The sequence below is a fragment of the Lepidochelys olivacea genome, assembly GCF_965140295.1.
Source record: "Lepidochelys olivacea isolate rLepOli2 genome assembly, chromosome: 16".
NCBI lineage: Eukaryota > Metazoa > Chordata > Testudines > Cheloniidae > Lepidochelys > Lepidochelys olivacea.
The window spans coordinates 16703754-16721614 of record NC_140426.1 but is presented as its reverse complement, the minus strand read 5'-3'; the positions used below and the strand labels follow the sequence as shown (position 1 = coordinate 16721614).

At 52.0% G+C, this 17861-nt stretch overlaps 1 protein-coding gene across 1 annotated transcript in view; it reads right to left on the bottom strand.

The window, feature by feature from the left end:
• Nucleotides 1-16880, bottom strand: part of HMCN2 (hemicentin 2) — a 112036-nt gene extending 95156 nt beyond the window's left edge. The window contains exons 1-9 of the mRNA XM_084649981.1: nucleotides 16523-16880; nucleotides 12063-12133; nucleotides 9508-9666; nucleotides 8999-9121; nucleotides 4449-4620; nucleotides 3070-3176; nucleotides 2112-2232; nucleotides 1294-1557; nucleotides 194-338 (exon numbers count right to left, since the gene is read on the bottom strand). Coding sequence (XP_084506107.1) covers nucleotides 194-338; nucleotides 1294-1557; nucleotides 2112-2232; nucleotides 3070-3176; nucleotides 4449-4620; nucleotides 8999-9121; nucleotides 9508-9666; nucleotides 12063-12133; nucleotides 16523-16757 — 1397 coding nt within the window. The 5' untranslated portion in view covers nucleotides 16758-16880. The remainder of the gene's footprint in view (nucleotides 1-193; nucleotides 339-1293; nucleotides 1558-2111; nucleotides 2233-3069; nucleotides 3177-4448; nucleotides 4621-8998; nucleotides 9122-9507; nucleotides 9667-12062; nucleotides 12134-16522) is intronic.
• Between the last annotated feature and the right edge of the window lie 981 nt (nucleotides 16881-17861).

Sequence of the window (17861 nt, the reverse complement as noted above, 5' to 3'; positions counted from 1 at the left end):
TGTAATGTTATGCCATGGAACAAATACCTTCCTGTCCCCCAAGCTGGACATCATTTTGTGCCCTGGAGCATGAGGATTGCTAGCCCTTGTAATTAACATCCTGGCCAGACCTACCTATATTTGTATGTGACTAATGTGGGTTTGGGGAAATTTACCAAGTAACTGACTTACTGCAGTAGAGCCTGAGACTTACCTGAAAAGTTGATCCTTTCCAAGCATCTCCCCACCACGGCTGAGCTTCAGTCGGAAGGGGATCTCGCTCTGGGCAGAGCAGCTGATCAGCAGTGACTGATTGTGATAAGCCTGGATTTTAATGGGCATGTTCACTTTGGGTAGACCTGGGTGGTGGGGACAGGCATGGGGTAAAGAGAGAGAGAGAGAGAGACTCCCTAATTCTCAGAAACAGAACATTGAAAATTTGATTGGGGAGAGGGAAAAAAAAAATAACCATGAAAAAAACCAAACTGGACCCCTGTGCTGAAATGGAACGGTCTTTCCTTTAAAAAATGAGCAGCCCCTGTCTGGCTTTGTCCTAATAACTCACTATAAGAAGCTAAAGTTAGGGCCTCATTTGGTAAGGCGCAGGTCCTGCTGTAATGATATGTTTACTTGCAGTATATTCTGCAGACATTAGATCTCTGTGTGCTCTGTAGAGTACTAGAGAGGGTGTGGTTCTGGTAAACAATGGAGACGAAGCTGGATCTCAAAGCTGTGTAGAAACCTGTTTGTTCATGGTTCTAATTGCAGCTGTTTGGGTTTAATAAATACGTCCTGTCTGCGAAAGGCTGTGATTCCATAGTCTATTATGACACTGGCTACTTCTCCCTTTCTGGGCATTTATACCATACATATCACTGCAATATCTGCTTCACCCCTGCTTTCAAATAGCAGCCTCACTCCTTGAGCCACATAGGACAAGCTTCTCCCTAACCTTGTCTGCACATTTATACTAAATGTGTAACTGGCTATGCCTCCTCAAAACAGAGCAGGCAGCTACAGACCCTTCTCCCAGAAGAGGGCTACGTTTTGTGCTCCTGAAAGGAAGTTGGACAGATGAACCCCGCAAGGTAGGTGGGGTTCTACCATGGAGGGAGTATTAGAGAAATGTCCGTTCAGAACCTGGGACATTACACCTATCTCCAGCCCTTTCCTGGGTGATTTCAGGTACCTGCTTGTAAGAGGAATAAAAGCTGGTTGGCCTATTCCGATGCTACTCTACGAGCTACAGAAAGGCATCGAGCCAGCAGCTCCGAACCTCTTCCCGCTAGGACCGTACAAACCAGAGCTGCTCACCTGGGACCACACTGGTGTAGGCGACTCCCGATACACGCTGCAATGGGTGTCCATCTGGGTCTTCCCCTGTCACTTGCAGCAAGAAGCTTCCCATGGGTGCCTGGAATTGGGGTCCCACCCAGAGCTGGCTGGAGGAGTCATTGGAGAAAGGCCGTGTCGGCAGGGAGACGAGGGGCCGGCCAGAGCTGTCATACAGCTCCACGCCCTTCAGGTGCCCTGGAGGCTCCAAGCCAGTGCAGTTAATCAGCACAGAGACAGGAAGCCCTGCAGAGACAGGGGAAGGCAGCGGGGAGAGCAAGGAATGGGACTGCATCCAGGACAGTCATTGTAAAGCACTGTGACCTTTCCTCTCTGCTGCAAACATCACCCCTATTATTCGGTGGCTGGGATCACTGCTTTCCATGCTCATCTCATCGTTACCTTGGGCTCCCCTGCCTGTCTGCAGCCACCTGCTGTCTCATTTTATACTTCAACTGCAGGCTCCTTGGGGCAGGGACTGCTTTTGTTCTACATTTGTACAGCGCCTAGCACAATGAGGCCCTGCTCTATGGTTGGGACCCCTAGGCACTGCCGCTGTATAAACAATAGCGCCTGCTGGCTCCAGGCTGGATTGCTGCAACACGCTCCACTCAGAGCTGCTCCGAAGGCCACTCGAAGCTTCAGCAAACATGGAACAGAGCAGCTTGCCCCAGAGCCCAGCAAAACAGCGGGAGCCCACTTATCTTCGGCTCCATTCGCTCTCTAGCACGCCGCGTCTTATGGACCCCCCTGCCCCCTCCACACACATGCACGCGCGCCATGGGAAGAGCAGGAGGTACCATGCACAGGCCGCTCTCTGGGGTGGTTTAGGTCGAACGTAGGTTGGTGGGAAAAGCTGGCTCGGAAACGGATGGCGCTGACGCCCGTGATTCTCACTGAGTGGCGGCCGCTGCTCTGGATCTGAAAGCAGCAAACAGACGTCACATCATCAAGTGTAGAAAGGGGGTAGCTCTGACTCCTGAAGCTGCCCACCATGCAGGATCAGGGGGTAGGGGAGAAGGGAGAGGCTGCAGTAAGCCGCAGACAGACCTTTTTAGTAGCCTGCATTCTGGGCAGGCACACACTTCCTTCTGCAGCCCTGGAGAGCCACAATGGGATCGGAGTGACAGAACGAGTGGAACCCTGGGGGGAATCTTTATGTTCAGTGAGGCCAAATTCTCTGTTGCAAATGGGAGCATTTCCATTACTTCAATGGAGTTCCACCCCGACACCAGTAGAGAAGCTGGCCCTCGGACTTTTAGAGTTGACTTCAAAGTGCCCTTAACCAATTGACACCTTCCTGAGAAGTCCCATGCCCCTATTTATTCAGAGCACTTGGCTTTCCTTAGAACCCCACGAAGTATTCCCGGTGGCCAGCCCATTGCCTTCCAGAGTGGAGCTGGTGGTGAAAGGGGAAAACCCAGCCCCTGGGTCAGCCTCCCTTCCTGCATCAGGGCCGAAGTTATCACAAGGGACCCAGCTCCCAGAGGGGACAGGGGACTAGGGAGGCAACACTTGGGTGCTACAGGGAAGGGTGCCCAGGCTGGAACCAGTTAACGAGGCAGCTGCAGCGTCTCCACCCTAGAGAGGGGATAGACCCTGGGGAGCAAGCTGGGGACAAGACATCAAAGTTGCATTCTATACATTTCTCCACGTCTCTTGGCACATGGAGAACCTCTCAGGCAAAGGGGTTTGCCTGCTCTAGGATCTGGCCTAGATAGGCCCCTGGCCCAGCAATTCCTTTCGCTTCCATCCTACCTTGACTGACCACACGCCTGGCCGGTGAGGCTTGACAGTCAGCACCCTGGCGGAGTTCGGGATGTTGAGGTGTTCCTCCAGGCCCCGGCCTTTCTGAAGGATCTTCCCTGCACCGGCAAGCGGAATCCTTGGGTTAGCACCTCCTGCTTCCCGCTCACCTGTCCTAGGAGGGACGGCCCAGCCCCGCTACATCCAATAGTTGGTGGCTTTCCAACAAGCCATGCCCGACGCATCTGCCCATTACGGTCTACCCAGGACAGAGGAAGGCAGAAGCCCAGTCTCCGAGTTGCCTGTTCTCGGCAGGAGTCTGTTTGCATCACAGCCTCCAGGGCCGCCTTCTGCCCGTAGCCCCGAGTGGCTAGCAACGGGCTCAGCATTGTATTCCCACACCTGACAGGCCCACAGAGCTTTCTCCGCCCACCAGGTTTTAGCGCCACTTCCGACATTACGGCTCCCTCCACAGACCCTGTGCCCCTGGAGAAAGCAGCCTGGGATCCCAGCTCTCTCCAACCCAAGCCCTGCCACGCTAGCTAGCCGCTCCTTTTCCATTTTTGCTGGAGGTTGCTCATCTTTCCCTCACTCTCTTCTCTAAGGAGAGACACCCTCCCAGCCCGCTGCCCTTCCTCCTCCCGTGTATGACCACACACCCACCTACCCACATTTCCCTCTGCTCATTCTAAACCCTCAGTATTCACGGCCTCTCGGTCCCTTCCACGGGACCCAGGCAGCTGGGAGGGTCTCTCGTTCACCCATGCTGCCTATCTATCTGCACCGCTCCCTTCCCAGCTCCGAGCCCCCATATCACTTCTCTTTAACCCTCATCCTCCTGGTCTCCCTCGTGTCCTCAGCACTCTCTGCAGGTCGTTTGCTCACACCATGCGTTGGCAATGCTTGGGGAAAGCCAGCCACGTGGGGTAATTTCAGTGGCTGAGGAGCAGTTATCGTCAATCAGCAGTTGTCAACTGACAGCTGAGAAGAAAAGCCCAGAAGGGATAGGGGAAAAGCAGGTCTTACAAAATTAAAGTATGAATTTAACATGGCAAAGGGGAAGGGACACACTTGGGAGCTTAACGAGGTCTTTGCAGCTCATTACTTTTTGCTGAACAGATTTTTGCCCTGTGGCTTGTCTCCCTCAGTGCAGCTCAGCTTGGTTATTTCCTGGCTTCAGTCTCCCATTCGCTCATCAAACGAGCCCCTGGTCGGGTCCCCAAAAGGGACTGAACTCAGGACCTTTTTAGCTCTAAATCCCAGCTCTCTGCTGCTTGGGCCAGTGGACCCGCAGCTGGCATAGGCTGCTCACTAGGCTCTCCCCATAGCCGAAACTGTCCTCCCCCTGCCCGAGGTTGGGACCCGCTTGCTGATAATGCCCTGGGACATACCTGCCGGATCCCTGACTTCGATCTCTGGAGCGGGGCCGCTCACGGAGATGGTGACTTCCTTCAGGCTGGGGTCAAAGGGAACCAGCCAGGTGTGCTCTCCCCCCTGCTCGTGGTCTGTGGACAGCAGGTGGACTTTGGAGGCCTGGATAGCCTCTTCTACCCATTTCAGCACCTACGGGGCAGAGAGGGTGACATGGAGCAGGGACATAGGACTGGAAGGCACCTCAAATGCGAAACGCGGTCCCCTCCTATCACAGGCCACCCCACCGTAAACCCGGGATGCTCTCTGGTGTGCTGGGATGCACAAACATTGAGATATTGGGAGGGGGCCTGCTGTCAGGGCTGTTGCCCCTGGTTACCTCTCCCCCGAAGGTGCAGAGGTGGTAAGAGTCCAGGCACAAACTAGGCGGGGGGGATACACACTGTATGTATACAGACATTAGTTCAGTCACATGAGCAGGAGGGACCGAGCCTTCTCGAGATTCACCATCAAGATCTTGAGCAACAACTCAACTGGAGGGCAAAGCCTGGCTCCTCCAGCCCCATGGGAAAGTCTTTAATGGGCACTGCACCCCTCCCCAGCCATCCTGGTGCCATGAGGTGCACATCGTGCGCTCTCCCACGGGGAGGAAAGCAGGCTAGGAAGGGCACAGACCTGTATCAGAACCTGCACCATGCCCAAGGGCCGAGACAAATGCATTTGGACAGCCCAGTATATGCAACGTGGGGAGCTCCTGGGACGCTGCAGGGTGGGGCTGAGCAGGGGGGTGGTGTGCACGGGAGATGGGACAGCCAGAGCAGGCAGCACAGGACAGAGCCAGGCTCCTTAGCATGTTCTTTGCTCCTCCCGCCCTTGCTCACACCTGACCCTCCCTTTCCCCTTCAGTTTCACGCCTAGCACCGTTTTCTTTGTTCCTGTAAAAAAAGAAAAACAACCTGCTTGGGAAAGTCCTGCAGGGGATCCAGTGCCGGAGCCCAGCCCCTGCTCCCTGTGGGCCCTGAGCCCAGAGAAGTGATAGGACCGGGGGGAGGTTAGATATCACCTCAGTCCCCGGAAAAATCATGGAGCAGGTCCTCAAAGAATCAATCCTGAAGCACTTACATGAGAGGAAAGTGATCAGGAACAGTCAGCATAGATTCACCAAGGGAAGGTCATGCCTGACTAATCTAATCGCCTTCCATGATGAGATTACTGGTTCTGTGGATGAAGGGAAAGCAGTGGATGTATTGTTTCTTGACTTTAGCAAAGCTTTTGACACGGTCTCCCACAGTATTCTTGTCAGCAAGTTAGAGAAGTATGGGCTGGATGAATGCACTATAAGGTGGGTAGAAAGTTGGCTAGATTGTCAGGCTCAATGGGTAGTGATCAATGGCTCCATGTCTAGTTGGCAGCCGGTATCAAGTGGAGTGCCCCAGGGGTCGGTCCTGGGGCCGGTTTTGTTCAATATCTTCATAAATGATCTGGAGGATGGTGTGGATTGCACTCTCAGCAAATTTGCGGATGGTACTAAACTGGGAGGAGTGGTAGATACGCTGGAGGGCAGGGATAGGATACAGAGGGACCTAGACAAATTGGAGGATTGGGCCAAAAGAAATCTGATGAGGTTCAATAAGGATAAGTGCAGGGTCCTGCACTTAGGATGGAAGAACCCAATGCACAGCTACAGACTAGGGACCGAATGGCTAGGCAGCAGTTCTGTGGAAAAGGACCTAGGGGTGACAGTGGACGAGAAGCTGGATATGAGTCAGCAGTGTGCTCTTGTTGCCAAGAAGGCCAACGGCATTTTGGGATGTATAAGTAGGGGCATAGCGAGCAGATTGAGGGACGTGATCGTCCCCCTCTATTCGACATTGGTGAGGCCTCATCTGGAGTACTGTATCCAGTTTTGGGCCCCACACTACAAGAAGGATGTGGATAAATTGGAGAGAGTCCAGCGAAGGGCAACAAAAATGATTAGGGGTCTGGAACACATGACTTATGAGGAGAAGCTGAGGGAACTGGGATTGTTTAGTCTGCAGAAGAGAAGAATGAGGGGGGATTTGATAGCTGCTTTCAACTACCTGAGAGGTGGTTTCAGAGAGGATGGTTCTAGACTATTCTCAGTGGTGGAAGAGGACAGGACAAGGAGTAATGGTCTCAAGTTGCAGTGGGGGAGGTTTAGGTTGGATATTAGGAAAAACTTTTTCACTAGGAGGGTGGTGAAACACTGGAATGCGTTACCTAGGGAGGTGGTAGAATCTCCTTCCTTAGAAGTTTTTAAGGTCAGGCTTGACAAAGCCCTGGTTGGGATGATTTAATTGGGGATTGGTCCTGCTTTGAGCAGGGGGTTGGACTAGATGACCTCCTGAGGTCCCTTCCAACCCTGATATTCTATGATTCTATGATTCTATATGGACACAGAAATCCAGCTCCGGTTCCTCCCCTTGCCCAAGGGAAGAACCAGTCTAAGGGAGCCCCTCGATCTCCAGAGCAGAGCTCAGCTGGCAACAGGAAACTCCTGACTGGCTACCAGTGCTGACCCCAGCCTGCTCCTAGCCAGAAGGACGGTGCAGGACTTCGGGTGATTGCAGTCCCAGCTGCTGGCACTCAGGAGACCTGGATTCAACTCCACGCTCTGTCACAGGTTTGAGTGTGACCTTGGGCAAGCGACTTGTCTCTGTGCTGCGCTTTGCCACCTGTGCAATGGGGCCAATAGTCCTGCCCTACCTCACAGGGGGTGGTGATGATAAATACACTACAGGCTGCGGGATGCTCAGGGACTGGGGTACCATTACTTTGGTAACAGGGACCCGCCTGAGTACCATAGATAGCACGTCACACCTCATACACAAACGCAAGATACAATGGCATTTACTGGTCCCATCAGTCCCTGCAGCTGGGTCCAGAGAATGGGAACAAGGAAACCAGTCTTTGCACAGAATTAAGGGCCAAATCCTCAACCTGACAGGGCTCCAGTGATTGACACGGCATCTGAGGATCCAGCCTTAACTGTTTATCCCGAACATGCTGTTTTCCAGGTGCTGGAGCAGGGAGGGAGGCAGGGTGCAGGGAAAAGGAGACAGCAGCAAGGGCTGATCCTTTCCAGTTACAAAGCAAACACGCACACTTGCTGATGTTAGAGGAATTAAAGATTCTGGCGTGATTGTTATTGCCAGATGGCTCCCACTCAGCCGCTCGGAGCAGATGAGTGATTAGCCCGCCCCTTGCCCACGGGAATACTGTGCAAGAGCCAGCCGCCAGGAAGGGGGGCGGAAGGGAGGCAGAAGGAGACCTCACCGCTCCAAACCTGTTGCTGTTAATAGTTAGACAGACGCTGGGCTCCTGCTCTCCAAGCGCTTCACAGACCGGCCGGGTCAAGACCGTCAAAGGCAGGAGTCTAAAGGCAGGAGTCTAAAGTCAGGCTCCATAGTTAGGGACCTGTCTGATTTTCAAAGGTGTGGAGCCCCCAACAGCTCCCACCGCGGTCCTGGTTTTAAGGTTTTGGCCTTACTCCTCCACACCCCAGGGGTAGTATTGTCTCCATGCTACAGACGGGGAAATGGAGGCCCAAAGAAGTGGAAGCACTTAACCCAGGATCACGCAGCTATCCTGCGAGGCAACCAGAAACAGACCCCAGGTCTACAGACTCCCAGGCTCCTGCGTTAGCCCTGAGACAACCATCTTCTTCAGTCCCCCGGAGCGGGGACAGGGGATTAGATGGGCACTGAGGCTTTGCTCCTGAATGCCCAAACCTCCAGGAAGTCCCTAAGGGATAACAATCCGTGGCACGTCAATCTAAGCCACTAATGTGACGACAAAAGACAAAAAGACAAAAGAGCCTTGCATTGCTAACTTGATGAGGCCACCTGAACTAAAGGGGATCGACAGCATCAAGCCAGTGAAGGAGAGAGGCCTCTGATCATCATGATCTTATCACGCCATCCCAGCCACCCAAAACATAAAGGAGACTGTGAAAACCATCCAAGTCTTCCATTCTCGCAGGCAGGGTCATTGTAGCCGCGCTGGTCCCAGGATACTAGAGAGACAAGGTGTGGGAGGTACTAGCTTTTATTGGACCAGCTTCTATTGCTGAGACAAACAAGCTTTTAAGCTACACAGAGCTCTTCTTCCAACCTGGGAAAGGTGCTCGGAGTGTCACAGCTAAATACAGGGTGGAACAGATTGTTTAGCATAAGTTAACACATATTTCAAGGGACCATGCAAGGTGAAGTGGGCCATTAATACCCCTCCAGTAATCGGGGCGGGGAGGGGTGTAAAGACTGGGGGCTGGGTTCTAGATTGTTATAATGAGCCATAAATCACGTGTCTCTGTACAGCCCATGATTTTTAATATCTATCTAGTATTAAACTCCCAGGCTCATCTTTCAAAGGCATTGGGCAGGTTTCCTTTGCGGACGAGGACTGAGAGGTCAGATAGGGAGTGATCACTCTGCGAAAAGTGTTCACCCACAGGTGACAGGGCGTTTTGGTTTTTTATCGTTTCTCTGCGCGAGTTCATTTGAGAGCACAGATGCTCACAAGTAACAAAATTCAGGTCTTTTCCACTCACCTCCTTCACCTGTTGTTTATCCAGATGGAATATCTGCCCAGAGCTGGTAGCCGCAATTTCTTCGTACACTCGATACCCAGGGTGGCTTCTGTCCCCGCAGTCCCCTGTTAGCACGAACACAACCTGCCACAGAGAAACGCACGACAGCAAACCAAGTCAGAAGAGACTCCAACCAGCCATCCTCCCCCCTCCCCCACTGGCAGCAGGTTGGCATGTGCCAACTCCAAGGTGAAGAAACAGTTACGAGCATGCTCCGGGTCTATATATATATATGTCAAGAGCTAGCCAACAGAAAACGTAAAAGCAGGCGGAGGCAAAGAATACATGGCATTGTTTATAGGTTTTATAGGACCAGTACAGTTGGGTACTGTTGTGCTTTGCAAAAGGCTTCCTTTGCACGGCTCTTCGCCACCTTGTGGGCTCAGGGAGCGGATGTTCAGCGGCTCCTGGGTCACAGCGAAGGGACATCTCCTGGGAACGCAGCTGCAAGCCAGTAGCCGGACTCTCACCTGGGACTGTTTGTGCTGCAGGAGCTGCAGCAACTCCTGCTTGCGCTTGTAGTCTTTGGCCCGAGCGTCCGAGAACACATAGATGAACGATCCCGGGTGCGAGACCTCCACGGCCAGCTGGATGGCTCCGACGCTCATCTCCGGGCAATCCCCTCCGCCCTGCAGCCAAAGAGCCCATTAGGAAACCCGAGTAATCCTAACGGAGCCCAAAGTGAGGGCTGCAGGCAGCAACCTGGGGTGGGACGCCATTTCCATTAGGGAGGGGAAAACTTGCTGAGACCACGTGCCCCATCACGATCACTGCCTCACCTTCCAAGAGTTCAGTGAGCAATGCCTGCTCTGCCCTGGGCACATATCCTGAGCCCGGAAAGCCCCTAGTGCGGACAGGCACAGTTGCCGTTTGCCCTGGCAGTGCCTGGACACAGGTAGGCACCAGAGGTGCAAACAGCAGCGTCACCTGGCTGCACAGGTGCCACGTCACAGGCTGCTGGAATGAAGCTAAAGGCAGGAGCCGCACTCAGTGTCCCACCCTGCGCTTCAGAAACGCTAGGGAATCCCAGCAGACTCGTGCCTTTTTCAGACGCCAAAATTCCACTTCTGAGTCACTTATAAAGGGTTAATAAACGATCCTTCGATGTTGTAATCAACAGTTAATTATAGACCGTCACAGAGACCAACAGGTTGCTGGTAACCCTCTTTAACACCTTTGATTGATGTGCTGGTGACCTCGGATAACACACACTACTCCTGCCTGTAACCTACTTGCAACCCCGATGAATCATTCACAAAGGGACCCTTCATGCAAAGCATGCGCAGTGCAAACACATGGTGACTAGAGATGCCAGCTCCTGGTGGCCTCCAAGGCAGCTCAGCAACAGTCATCCAACCTCCCATCATCCCAGGGCTTCCCAGCCTTCCCTCCAGTGTAACAGTTTCACCTCCCACACAGAGGAAAACAGAATCTAATTGCCAGCTTTCTTACGGGCCTGGGAAGAGACGCTCATTTAGGGGCCTCCAGCTGACGTAGACCATAGAGAGGGGAGTTCAACAGATCGCTCAGCTATAACCAAGCCATGCCAGGCAGCCGGTTATTACTTACACAATAATAATACAGAATATCTTGTATAGCACTTTGCACCTTGAAGGACCCTAAAGCTCTTTACAGCGATACATGTACACGTCCTGCTCTCAGAGCACAGAGATAAATGCATCATTCAAGGTTATGAATATCTACGCACGAGTCACTTCCTCTGTCGCCAAAATGCAGCTCTCTCTGCAGTGGAACGCAGTGGCTGTATATCTTTCCGTTTCTGACAGAAATGTTCAGTTCATTGCATCTGAAGAAGTGGGGTTTTTACCCACGAAAGCTTATGCCCAAATAAATCTGTTAGTCTCTAAGGTGCCACCAGACTCCTCCTTGCTTTTGTGAATACAGACTAACACGGATGCCCCTCTGATATTTATTGGTTTTGGTTTTTCAATCTAAACCTGAACGTTTTTTAGTTTGGGGGTTTGCAGTAAAAACCTGAACATATCTGGGGAAAATATTTAATGAAAAAACAAACAAACAAAAATTGTTTTCAGCTAAACTTTATGTGGGAGGGAGAAAAATCATGTCTGGAACAACTCCAATAGCTCCCCAAGCTGGACCCTAGGCAGGACCCCTGCTCACGCAAAGAGCTCCCAGCCAGGATCTAGAATAACCAGGGGAGGGCAAGGCCTCAGATCTAAATCTCATCCAAATATGGTACCTGCAGCAACAGAGCCCCTCCGACATCTTGCTGGGGCACTGACCACACCAGGCCCCCCCTCCGCTCCCCAAGGGTCTCTCCTGACCAGTGCAGAGCTGCTCTGTGCTCTCCCCTACCCCTCAGGAGCCTAAGGCACAGCATGCGCGTTGGGGGCACGTCAGGGGGCATCGCCAGGACATTCCCACACCTCAGCTATTCTCCAATGAGGGGCAGCTGGGCACACCCTGAGGCTGCTCCACATCTGTGCTGGGAGTTGAACTTGTCCCCAGCAGCACCAGCATTAGCCCCTCTCTTTCCCTGCCCTGGGCGTAGAAATGTATCTCCCTTAAGAGTGACAAGTGTCACCAGAATTCCTTGCTGCACCCAGTCCGCACGTGGCAGGGAGGATCCAGGTAGCGCTGCTGGAGGATGCTCCTAGTTATTTTTAAAGGTAATGACAAAGCCGAATTCTTTCCTCTGCTTGCACTTTGGTTGTGAATACCTCCCTTAATTAAAGGTTGGTTCCGAGAGAGAGTGCACTACACTTGTAGCTTTGCGATAACACAAAAACCTGATGCTTTAAAATGCCAGCTGTCTCACAGGAACACAGTGCCTCTCTTACAAAGGGAGGCAAGGTGGCTCCATGGCCGCTTGGCTTAGGAGTTACATCCTTGGCATCTGGGGTTTCTTTGCCACCCGCTAAGGGTTACATTCCAACCAAACAAGCTGGGTTCCCGAACTGGCCACACTCGGGTTTCAAATACCAGTTGCCATAGGCCACTAGCCAACAATGTACAGATATTAAGATGAGGCAGTCAACTGTACCTGAACGTAGAGACCTCTGAGCTCTCTCTGGAATTCCTTGGGATCTGCTGTGAGGGTCGCTGGTCCAACCTCTGCCAAAGATATCAAGACAGCAGATATCAGTGCTTTCTCCTCTCTGGGCACAAGTCTGCAATTTTCCCTCTCTCTATCCCTCATATTAAGTTTCCCTATATCAGCCTCACTAGGCCTATGAAAGAGACAAGGTGGGCGAGGTAATATCTTTTACTGAACCAACCTCTGCTGGTAAAAGAGACAAACTTCCAAGCTACACAGAGCTCTTCACCCACCTTGTCTCTCTAGTATCCTAGGCCCAGCATGGCTACAACACCACCACAAATACCAAAAGGCGTCTGTTAGTTCCTGCCTGTCTTCAGAAACCTGCATCAGCAACTGTAGCTTTCTTTCAAAGAATACTCCCTTGCCATTGGACGAACGCTGGGTCTCCTTTACTGGGCTGGTGGATGATGGCTCGGCCAGTCTGTGCTTTTCCACGGTGGCCACCATCCCAGGTGGGATTGAGAGGTAATCTCCACTCCGGAGTCCCAAAAGAGCAGCCCTGTAGTAGGACACTTTCTAAATTACAGGCTATTTAGGTCTCATCCACATTGAAGCAGGACTGTGTTACGCCCCCATGCGGCTTGGTCTTGCAAAGGGGACCAAGCCAGGCACTCAGGCACCAAGCCAGCGCTGAAGGCCAGTCTGCAGCTTCGCTGCTCTGGTACCAGAGCTAAGGAAGTTAAAGCCGGCTCGGGCGGAGCACACCCCGCGACGGCAGCGGAGACAGACCCTTTGTTGACAGAGGGTTAGAAGTCAGGAGCTGCTGGCTCACGCCACAAGAACAGATTCCATCACACTTAGGGTATGTCTACACTGCAGGGAGACACCCGCAGCTGGCCCATGCAGCTCTGGGACTCTCCCACTTCACAGGGTCCTATAGCCCGGGCTCCAGCCCGAGACCAGATGTCTTCATTGCAATTAAACAGCCCCGCAGCCTGAGTCAGCGGGCACAGGCCCAGCCATGGGTTTTTAACTGCAGTGTAGACATACCCTCATTGATGCAGCAGGCATCTCCCCATGTGTGCGATGCCTTTACACTGCCTTTACACTCCTCCACTCTGGGCCTTGCAGCTTTGGGTGCGATGGGGGATACCTCTAAAGCCTACTATTCTGCTAGTGGCTAGAGCAGGGCAGGTGGATGCCCAAGCTCCCGGGTTCTACTTCCTGGCTGTGTCCCTGGGCATGTCACTGCAGCCTTGTCTACAATGAGAAAACGCATCATGCTGACACATTTTAACTAATGTGGCACTAAACTCAACTCTGCCCTAGAGTTAACCACGACCAGCTCCTCACACGTTATTAAACCATGACTGCCCTTGTCCTCGTTAAAGGAAAAATCACGTTTTGCATCAAGTTAGCTAAAACAAGTTAGTTAACACAATGCACTTCCACAGGTCTACTGTGCCTCAGTTTCCCCACTGCTCTCTGGGGGTTAAGAGAACCTACCTGCCTCATAAGAGGGCCATGAGTTTTAATAGAAGAGATCCTCAGATGAATGATGCCACGTTTAGATGCAAAGAGTCATCAGCACATCGAACTCTGGCTCGGCACCAACGAGCTGACCAAAGGCACCCCTTCCCTAGACCGGTTCTCTCTGGATATGAGACAGGCTCAGAGGCCTCTGAAATAATGTCAGTGCTCTGACTGACTTCCACAGAGACTGGAAGGCTTTTCCTTCAGCTTAACGGGAGAGACAGCCAATTTACCCGGCCAGGGTGCTCCAGTTACAGCAAACCAGACGCCTGGCCTGACGAGGGACCTTGCAGCCAGACGAGTCCTGGCAAGGGGTAACCCCATCTGTTTCCATGCAAACAAATAGCTATAGCAGGACAGAGGTACCACAGGAGCTGAGGACTTCCCCCAGCCCCGTCCACCATGCCCCACCCTCCCACGCCTCCCAAGCCATTTCAGCTCTTTCGTGGATTGACAGAGACCCTCTGCTTTACAGGTGCCCTTTGTGATGGTAATGAGAGGTAATCACCCTTACAAAGCCCAAGGAGGGCAGCTCTAGGTCTGGTCTACACTGTAACCACTACCATACCAGAGGACACAGGTGCAGCCCCAGAATCCCTCCATGCTTTTAAAAGATGTTTGGCCTTGCAACATAGACAAGGCTGATCATCACGGAAACTAGGTTACCAGACTGGGCTACAGCCTTGGACTATAGCCTGGCTCCAGGACATAGCTAACACGCAACTTAGTCTGCCCTAGATGACAAGACCGAGCCCTGTTGGGTAATTATTACTGAGAGGGCAGGACCTTGGCTATGGTGTGATAGCAACAATGCACAGCACGTGCAGAGCAGACGCTGTGGGTATGAAACTTCCCAGTGTGGAGCAGCACGGGACAGAGAATGGAGGAACAGGAACTTGCTCAGTGCCCAAGTATCCCCATCTGGCTGAGCCACAGAGTCAATTAATTTACCTGGGACCATTCCACAAGGAAGAGTCACGTCCGGTACCATGAGACATTCCATACACAGGACCATATTAAATGGAGTCCACTTAAATCACCTGGCCTAGAGTTCCTTGGGGCGCTGTCTCCAATGGTAACCAGTGCAGAAACACGAGCTGCCTGGATTTAATGGACAAGCCACCTGTTCTCTCTGTTACAAAAGACAGATGCACCCCCACAGACCAAGTGGATGTAAAGAGGGGCCCTGTTTCTATTTTAAGGAATGTACACAACAGATAGATGCCGGTTCATTCTAAAAATCCATTTAGTGCTTCTGACAGCTTCTCCTGCTGTCTTCAGTATTTTTAATTCAAATGTTCCTTTCTTCAGAATTGCTATTTTCTGTATGAATTTTTGGCAGAGAGCTTGTTCTTATTTGGTATGAATGATTAGCACCTCATGGATGTGTATAAAAGCAAGGACCAGTAAGAGGAGAAACTTTCATCTTTATTTAACTTAGAGCACTGCTTCCTTGTTTATTATCAGAGTTCAAATAAACAATTACGACTTCTATCCCAATAGTGTTCTTCAGATAGAAAGACCTCAAGCTGCTCTACAAACTATACAGCTATAAGGCCTCTCTTCACCCATCCACTAAAATGCAGCCAACTCTGGGGTGGATCACAGTAACTGTAACCGCGCATAGCAACAGTAGTTTGGGACATGATGTGAAATGTATCATCCAGCAGAAAATGCAAAAGAGGATTTTTAGGGAAGCAGGATATAATTAACCAAATTAGAATATGGCCAGGGTCCTCAGAATTAACACCATAATTAATCCTTGTGAAAAGTGACCTGTCCTCATTAATGCCCACAAGGATCAAGGTTCACATCACAGCCAGTATACACCACTTGCAGTACTATAGGGCCCTTATCATCTCGCTGATTCTGTGCTGGCTGGAGAAGCCTACAAGGAAGCCTGGAGTCGAATTCAAGCTGCTGGCCCAAGATAAAAGCCAAGTAGCCTTGTCTTCACTGCTATTTTAACCTGCGTTAGCGGACGAGCTAAGGACACACTTTTGGCAGTGCAGACACATCCTTGACTGCGTCACCAATACCCCCCTCCTGCCCTGCAGCACCCAGCCTCTCTGAGGTCTTCCTTCCAAGGACAGAGCTGGCCCAACCCTGCTCCAGGTACGGGACTGGAGGAAATTGCAGTCCAAGCTGCATGGCTGTGAACTAAGCAAGGACCTGAGGCTAAAGCAATCTAAATGGGATGGTAAGGTGAGGAGAATCAGCTGCGGCAGGAATTCCCCAGGATCTGGGGAGGCTTGTTAGAATTACTTCAGGAAACTGGCAGCTTCCATCTTAGGCCCTGGCTGTCTGGGTCAGACTGATGCTTTTCAAATTTAAACTGATACTTTCTAGCCAGCGAGTCAGGTTCCAGTGATTCTAGCCACATTAGCCCAACCCTGCTATGGTTGTGTTTGGAACATTCGCCTCCCAGCTTTCCCTGTGCCTAACAAGGCTGAAAAGCTGAGGGTCAGAAGGGGGACAATAGGGTAGGACCAAGTTGCCTTGAAAGGGTGGGGGACTTTGATCCTTACTAAACACAGCTCTGTCAGTTTTCATACTGAGCCAGGATTAAGGGAACCACATGATACTGCACATGTCACCAGTGTTTCCTGTTGGATCAGAGTCCCAGATCCTCCGTACCAGGCCTTTTACGGGACCAGAACCCAGTCCCCAGAGTGAAATGGTCTCAGTATGACTGGAACCAATGGCCCTAAATTAGTGCAACGCAATGTCTTGTGCTCCCATATTTTGTAGCATTTTTCATATTGGACCAGAATAATTGATTCTGGCTTAATGCAACACAGTACTTTGTCTGGACCAGAACCATGGATCCTGGTTTATTGCACTGCATTGCCCTGGACCAGAACCATGGGTCCTGAGTCAGCGCAATGCATTGTTCTCAACAGGATTAGCGTGAACCAGAACCGCCTTACCTGGGTCATGAAAGGGGATCAGAGCATAGTTGCTAATGACTTTTGTGCTCCTGCTGAGCGTCCGCTCCAAGATCCGGGATGCTCCATCCATCACCTGCATCAGATCGTCGTACATGGAGCCAGTGACATCAAAGACAAAGGCCAAGGTGACCCCTCCAGAATCAGAGGTGGGCTCTCCAAGGCTAGAGGCCAGTAGCAGCCAAAGCCCCAGGAGGAGCCCTGCTCTGTGATGCATGGCTTGGGAGTCTTCCAACGCACAGAGACAGGTAACCCCTCTGCTCCTGCTCCTGCCTGGAGACGTGGCCCCCCAAGCCTTTGCGAGATTCCTTCCTCGGCTTCCTTCGTGCAAAATGCTCCTTCTCCAGTTTGTCCCCAGAAGAGCTGAGAATCTCCCCACAACTCTCCCTACCCCCAGGGCAAGAACAATCCTGTGCAGAGAAACCAGGCTGCCTTTTCCTTGACTACTTCTAGAGGGGCAGAGGAGAGCCCCCAGCTGCAGGCACAGCTCCCCCCAGCCTTCCCATTTGTTCCTGGCTGCTCCCAGACATGCACTGAAACAAGCCAACCAGCTTCCAGTGCTGCTGGGCTAGCGTCCCTTTGCTAGAAGGTGCCCTCCTTGGGGGTGGGGGGACAAGACAAGGCCAGCCCTTGGAAGAAGTGCAGCCACCAACAGCTGCATGAAGGAAAATCCTCCAAAGTTCAACTTTTGCAAGGGAGAAGAAAAGCGCTTCCTGAGCAACTCCCCTGGTGAGGCGGTGGGTGGGAGCTGGAGGAAGGGGCGATTGGAAGCAGGTCCTAAAGCCCACATTATTCACTGAAATACTAGCCTGTTCGTCTCCCCCACACCCGGACTCAAACACTCCTCTCCCGAGCCAGCAGCCACAGGCTGAATGATACAGGGGGTCAGAGGAGGACACGGGGCAAGCAGCTGAATGGATGTGAGGAGACAGGCCAAGAAGGGAAGATGTACAGGATGAGAGGACAGCTGGATGTTCGCTGAGATGTAAAGGGAGCAGCCGATGAGGCCACTCCAAGCACACCAGGTGCATTCCCCTGAAAACACAGAACTGGGCAGATCTCTGGTGCAGCTTGAGGAGGCAGACACAGCCCCACAGCTAGAAAGGCCCGTAGGATGACTTAGATGTGCATGGCCTGGGAAGGGGGGTGCAGGAGAAAGCCACACCATCAGCCTCCAAGCTGCAGCCCACAGTAATAGCTTGCAAATGGTATTGCAAACACAGAGAAATGTAGAACAAGGGGTGGGGTGGGAAATGCATTCCTTGTCTGTGAAGTTATGGATCATTTAAAGCCAGGGAACAAAGAATTGGGGGTGGGGCGG